Source organism: Pseudopodoces humilis, chromosome 7 (assembly GCF_049639895.1).
Source record: "Pseudopodoces humilis isolate 2021_Gansu_Grassland_sample_001 chromosome 7, ASM4963989v1, whole genome shotgun sequence".
Taxonomy (NCBI): Eukaryota; Metazoa; Chordata; class Aves; order Passeriformes; family Paridae; genus Pseudopodoces; species Pseudopodoces humilis.
In genome coordinates, this window is record NC_142206.1 from 18,101,224 (window position 1) to 18,107,871 (window position 6,648).

At 44.6% G+C, this 6,648-nt stretch overlaps 1 protein-coding gene and 1 non-coding gene across 3 annotated transcripts; both read right to left on the bottom strand.

The window, feature by feature from the left end:
• Positions 1–990: 990 nt before the first annotated feature.
• On the bottom strand, positions 991–5,624 carry RPLP2 (ribosomal protein lateral stalk subunit P2). Of its 2 annotated transcripts, none has more exons than XM_005522370.3 (5): positions 5,513–5,624; positions 5,017–5,140; positions 3,277–3,325; positions 1,599–1,697; positions 991–1,108 (listed from the first exon to the last, which is right to left on the bottom strand). In XM_005522370.3, exons 2-5 carry the CDS (start codon positions 5,137–5,139, stop codon positions 1,032–1,034), a joined length of 348 nt encoding a protein of 115 aa, XP_005522427.1. In that variant the 5' UTR covers position 5,140; positions 5,513–5,624; the 3' UTR covers positions 991–1,031. The 2 variants fall into 2 exon arrangements, with proteins under 2 accessions (XP_005522427.1, XP_087914438.1); XM_088058312.1 differs by having other exon boundaries at positions 5,502–5,560.
• On the bottom strand, positions 3,010–3,142 carry LOC148183985 (small nucleolar RNA SNORA52). Its single transcript, XR_015773036.1, has one exon. It is a non-coding gene; the product is annotated as a small nucleolar RNA SNORA52 (small nucleolar RNA).
• Positions 5,625–6,648: the final 1,024 nt, after the last annotated feature.

A 6,648-nucleotide genomic window follows, 5' to 3' on the forward strand; every position in this document is an offset into this window, starting at 1 on the left:
GAAGTATTTGCCATGCTTTGTCCAATGACTCATATGACCACAGCTGTATCAGCAATTATTTTTCTCCAAAAACAACTACACTAGGGAAGTTCCTCAGTATACACACTGTAGGGATCTTTTTGACTCTGCACAGATAAGACTTATCATGGGAAGATCATCACACATGCAATTTGTACTCTGCCTACCTACAATGACAAATGCATACTTCCACAAGAAGCCAGGGTAAGTTGCCTGCCAAATCAATCTTCTATCAGTACACACTTCATACATAAAGCAAAATTTACTTTCCTCTCAAGCTGATACGATCTTCTAGGCATGCCAGATGTTTCAGTTCTCCAGAAATACCATTTTCATGTTTCTTTGCTCAGATCAAGGTAGGATTTATGTCCTGATAGCCCAGAATAGCCATTCAGCATGAAGGGCACCTCTGCATTGATCTGTGTCTCATGACAGCAGGATGGTTAGGTTGTTTTGTTTTGGTTAAGCATATGGATGTAACAGGAAATCCTAGCCATCCATTTTATTGGTGTTGTGTCTTGATCTTGGAAATCTGACCGCAATTAAAATTGGTGCTTTTAAGTATTTTAAAACCAAATTAGTACAATTAACTCTGAAATTATGTTTCTGGACTAATTCAGGCCTGCTGTTCATTCAATTTCACATTCTAGAATTGAATAAACAGATCCTGGAAAACAAAGTCCTTTTATTGCTCAATAGATGAGACACTTCACTGAGTAGCCAAGAGCAAAATAATATGGAGAAGGCTAGACTCAGGAAGATTCCATTTCTACACACTGTTTTAAGAAACAGTAGAGTCAAAACAAACATCCAGGTTCACATAAACTTTGCCATTTCCTCAGTACTCTCAGAGTCCTACAGTCAGAAAACTCACCTATTGGAGACAGAGATAAAAATCAAAGCTGTGTCAGAGCTATTTTAAGAACAGCTGAATCCAAGAGCACGTGTATGGTAATAATAAACACAAAAACATTTAAAACAAAGACTTTTAATAACTTCTCTATAACAAATAATTAATCAAAGAGGCCGAATCCCATATCATCATCAGATTCTTCTGATTCCTCCTTCTTCTCTTCTTTCTTCTCCTCAGCTGAAGGAAAAAAAGACCAAGTGAATGGTCAGTATTAACACTGCACCAAAGATAAGTGGTGTAACAAGTAATAAGATAATTGTAATGATAAGATGATATTATCATTATATATATATATAAAATATATATTATATCATTATTGTATCTTGTATCACAAGATACAAATTTTGGTGTTCTCAGCTCCTCTGCCTACTTGTATTAGAGACTCCAGAGCAACCAAATACACTGAATGGGTACAGACACTACTGTTGGAGAGATGTGCTTTACACCACCAAGTCTCTCTGATTCTTGTATCTAAGCAAGACCAATCCTAAGGCAGATAAAAACCAAATACTTGACTGTCCAAAGGAAAAGTAACTGTTCAGCTGACATTTCCATCACATACTGAACTGCCAAAGTGGAGAAGCCCTGAAATGTGGACTCAGTTGTCAAGCTGTTACCAGAGACAGCAGGAGTTGCCCTGTAGCCACTCCTCTAGGCTCACACTCACCGGCTGCAGGGGCAGCAGTTGCAGCAGGAGCAGCAGAGCCCCCTCCAGCAGAGACTGCCACCGCTCCCCCAGCTGGCATGCTGGCAAGTTTTCCATTACCTGAATGGGATACAAGAAAAGGTATTTATTTACATGCTCATCCCAAGCACAGAAGTCAGAGGAAATGGAAGAGTGCAGAAAAAACAGATCCTGTCTCATGGATTGAACCTGTCACTATCTGCTAAAAGGAACAAGAGGCTGCATCCATGATAAATATAAACTGTTCTGTGAAAAACACTCAGGAGAGTTTTAAGATTCACAAAGGCTTGTCCCAAGAACACTGACAGCGTATGATTAGTAAGTTTTCTTCTGTACACAAAGTCCCTCTCTTTTTTCCAAAAGCTGGCATAAAAATAGCAGCAAACATCCAATTTTGCACACCCACTGTTTTCTGAATACAGCACAGTAGCCTAGAAAGTGATAATGTACCTCAAAAGTAACATACTGGCAGCACTGGCTTCCTCCACTTTTTTTTCCCCCCCTCTAAGGGTAAAGAGAATTCTGACGGCATAACTGGATCACACTTACAGGAGAGAAAGGGAAACATTGATTTATTTATGGCAAAGAGTACAGTATTTTAAACAAATTCCTCAGTACCCTATGAACCCTATTGCATCTCCTTTGAGACTTCTGATTTCTGCTTGTATTTGGAAAGCCAGCTAGTTCTCTGGCCTCTTGTCTTTGACATACCAAGGTTCCCTTGGCATTCAAAGGTCACATACAAACACTGCCTGTATTCCAGTTTCTGGGAATCAGTTTCTAAATAGTTCCGTTACTTCAAGATCTAATTAAACTAGCAAAGTAAACAAACATGTTTCATATGGATATATGTTCTAAGGAACAATTTATTTAAAGTATTACAGAAAGACAGTGTAAGTGTGTTGTAACCACATGTATAATAGCTCTCTTAGGTCTTTCAAACCACATGGATGGAAATGTCAAGTGCCTGCTTCTGACAGCAAGGCCAAGCAAAATCCTGGCAACCTTTAAGCAAAAATATGCCTGCAAATTCCCTTGTGTCTATACACTTGCAAAAAAATAAAAATTAATCAGAAACCTTTGCACTACCTCAGCTCTGCTTTACTTCAGCCCTATGACCCAGTCAATTCACGTGGAAAGTTCCAGCTTCAGTAGGAGCACAAGTTTCTATGGAAATCAGCCCTCAGAGCTCTGCCTCAGGGAAAGGGAATGCTGGACTCTTGAGAGTTCTACAAGAGATGTGCACCGGAGAGGCTTGTGCTCACCGCAGAGGGTGGAGCTGCACCCCAATGCCAACTGCCTGCTCTTCATGCTTTGTATCACTGGTGCTCACAAGTGGGTAAAACACAAAACAGCTCCTAGAGAACCCGAAGGACAGCTCAGTCTCTTATCAACATGTCCAGAAAACTACATCATGAGCAGACTACCAGTAAGCTCACACATGCTTGAGTTCTCCAGTTTAATGTGGTCCACAAGCGAAACCCAGCAGGTACTGGCACTGACCTGCAGGGAATTAGAATGGACCTGATTTAACTCAATTCAGCTGTGATGCACGATGCTGAACAAGGAGTCAGTGACTTGATACCAATTCTATACTCTCAGGTCTAGGCTATCAAAGTAACAGAGGTAATTATCTGGGTCACCTGGCGACTCTACTTACCCTGGGCAATTACATCTTCAATGTTTTTTCCATTCAGCTCACTAATAACCTGTAAGTAAAATGCAGAATGTTGAGCTTCCAAACAGCATGAGGATAAACTACATCTAAATGAGTACTGATGAATCATCATATGCAGCGCCTCCATCCTGCTGCTTATCTAGCCCCAAAATTCCCACTTCTCAATGCCAGAAACGGAACACTGACATGAAAACCTTATCTAAGTCTTGAACACTTTAAGCATTTTAATGAAATCTGTTACAGAATTCATAATTAATCCAACGACCTTGAAAAAAAGAGGATACAGAGATATTGTGGAACCAATCAGGAAGACCCACCACAGTGTAAGTCACTGAGGGACTGTTTACATTTCTTGCTTAATGCCCCCTGGGAGGCTCTGAGGCATGGGTTCTGGACCCAAAACCACAAGATCCCATTCCTAGCCCAAACAAATGTTAAAAGCCAAACCACTGTATCCTTGCCCTGGAACACAGAGTTCCAACTTTAATTTTACTACCATTGTTGAATAACCATAAGGGATGACAAAAGCAAAGCACAAACCCCAAAACTGCTATAGCAAGCACTTAAAAATAATGCTCCAGAACTTACTGGTGAGTCCCAGCTATCAGGAGTCAGTGGCCAAAGCCAAAGGACTTTAGCCAAGAGCTTGTTAACAGGGACCTTCTGCATACACACAGTGTGGGATGTGTGAAACTATGCGCCTGCATGACTGTTCCATCAGGAGAAAGGCACTTTTAAGACTTCACTACATTTACACAGGCTTAAGATACAGACAATGCAAAAATTAATTATGACCAAAACATATTCTGAAACAGCTTTCCAAATATTGGAGGATCAGAGAAAGTAATTCATTCATTAAGGTATTAAACCTAAAGGAGCCAAAGACAAAAGACTTGGAACTTAAACAGGAGCACCACAAGTTCAAACCAAATCAATCCCAAACCACTGTAAGGATGCTGTCAGCTCAGCCAACCAACTGTCTGGTTGGGCCTATGGTAAAACACTGGGTAAGTATTTTCTTTTTACCTTTATCTCTCTGGAAACACTTCACATACCAGTATGGGATATGTGAAACCAGTATTTTATTGGTTCTTGGATTTTTTTCCCCATGTCAGATTATTTTTAGGTCCACAATGCTAAAGACCTATTATATCACAAGCAACATTCTAATTAAGATACTCTTTAAAAGTCTGTTTTTCAACACAATCACTTTGGTGTTAATTTCAAAAACCTTCCTATATATTATCATCAAATACCTTTAATCTCCCTGTTAGAAATTGCCTATGTTTCTTGGTGAGGAAACAAATGCTCCTTTGCAGCACACTAAGGAAGAACATATTAGTGAGTATCAGGCCTTCAAGTGTTAGCTCTGAATTGATACTGACTGAAAATAAGAAGTGAACCTTCAGTGCAGACTATACAGGATGTCATAATACAACATTTTCAATGCAACCTTATATGCAGCCACCATCTCAATGAGGATTACACTGAACTACAAATACCTTTGGAGAGGACAGGTATTGAATAAGAAAGCCGGACTTTTAACAAAAGTTGTAAAATCTTATGATTGGCTCAACAGTGTTTAGAAATCACAGTGGTAAGGATCAACGAATGGCTGAACAAAAGCAGATCAATAAGGAGGCAAAGGGAACAGCAAAGCCAAGGAAACGGCTCCAATGTCTGGCGCTGGCTGGGACACCTGGAATTAAGAGGCAACACCACCTTGTTCATGCGTTCATCGTCCGTCTCTATGCCGACGCTGTCGAGGATCTTTTTCAAGTCCTTGGACGTGGGGGACTCATTGCCCCCGAGCACCGCGAGCAGATAAGCTGCGACGTAACGCATCCTGCAAGACACGAGAGTAGTTTCAGCAGGGCCCAGTTACGTATGCTCCGAGGGAGCTCATCCCTTCTCCCTCCGAGCCACAATCCTTTGGCTCCGCTTATAAATGAGAACCCGAGGCCCGCGCCGTCACCGTACACCTCTCCCGAAACAAGGCGACTACGCGGCATTGCCGCCCTGGCGTTTGCCTCAGCCCGTCCCGTCCCTCCGCCAGACCCGGCCCAAGGGCAGGCCAGGAGAGCACATGGCCATCATTCTCCCCTTCTACCCCCTCCGCCCCGAGTGATCTCGCCCGAGCCCCGCGGGCGGCGGCGGACTGGCGCGGGTGGGCCGGGCGCCACCACTGCCGCGGAGCGGGGGCGCACCGCGCGCGTACTTGGGCGGCGGCGGCGGCGGCGGGCGCTGAGACGTGCGTTCGTGAGAGCAGCGCGGCGGCGAAAGGAAGGGGAGGGGCCTCGGCAACGCCTTCTTCCCGCCACCCCTCAACAACGAGCGCTGCCATTGGGCCGGAGCGGCGGGCAGCGCGCAGGCCAATGGGGGACCGCGGGTGCGGCGCTGTCGGTGGAGCATGCGCAGAACGTGGATTGCCCGTCCTGGCCGTGATGGGGCGTCCTATCGTTTGTGTTGGGATGGTCGTGATTCTCCAAAATCACAGTCACAGAGTGAATGAGATCCGAAAACACCTCTGAGATCGAGTCCAGCCTGTGACCGAATACCGCTCTGTCGACTAGAGCATGGCACTGAGTGCCACATTCAGTCTTTCCTTAGACGCCTCCAGGAACGGTGACTGCACCACCAGCCCAGGCAGCCTCTTCCAATGCCTGACCACTCTTTCTGTGGAGAAATTACACCTGATGTTCAACCTAGACCTCCCCTGACAAAGCTTAATACTGTCCTCCAGCTCTGGAATCCTTCCCTGGCCTGGCCTGGCCCCTCCATTTGTCCCATGAGTTGGGTTCTGCCACCAGGTGCACATGAGGCAGATCCACACACGAAAGTCCCCATATTTGTTTATTTTGTATCAGCGCAGAGATAGGCAATGGGTGATTAATCCAGAAAGCCAGCACCTGTGTCTGTGCTTTTCTTCATGGAAAGGGTGGTGAGGCATTGGAACGAGCTCCCCAGAGAGGTGGTGGAATCACTGTCCCTGGAGGTGTTCTGGGAAGAACTGGACATATCAGTTAGCTATGGTCTAGTTATCACAGTGGTGTTTGGTCAGTGGTGGAACTTGGTGATCTTGGAGTAGCCATCAGGAGTAGGGAAGTGATCGTCCCTCTGTACTTGGCACAAGTGAGGCCACACCTCAAGCCCTGTGTCCAGTCCTGAGCCCCTCACTTCAATACAGATATTGAGGTGCTGGAATGTGTCCAGAGAAGGACAATGGAGCTGCTGAAGGGTTTGGAGCACAGGTCTTGTGATGAGTAGCTGAAGGAGCTGGGGTTGTTTAGCCTGGAAAAAAGGAGGCTCAGATGTGACCTTATCACTCTCTACAACCACCTGAAAGGAGGTTGT

What these genes read in the sequence shown, in the direction of transcription:
- RPLP2 (XM_005522370.3), bottom strand. Translation starts at nt 5,139, where the DNA reads ATGCGTTACGTCGCAGCTTATCTGCTCGCGGTGCTCGGGGGCAATGAG. An exon ending in ACGATGAACGCATGAACAAG is followed by an intron (nt 3,326 to 5,016) that starts GTGGTGTTGCCT and finishes TTTTACTTACAG; the next exon opens with GTTATTAGTGAGCTGAATGG. An exon ending in TGAAGATGTAATTGCCCAGG is followed by an intron (nt 1,698 to 3,276) that starts GTAAGTAGAGTC and finishes TATCCCATTCAG; the next exon opens with GTAATGGAAAACTTGCCAGC.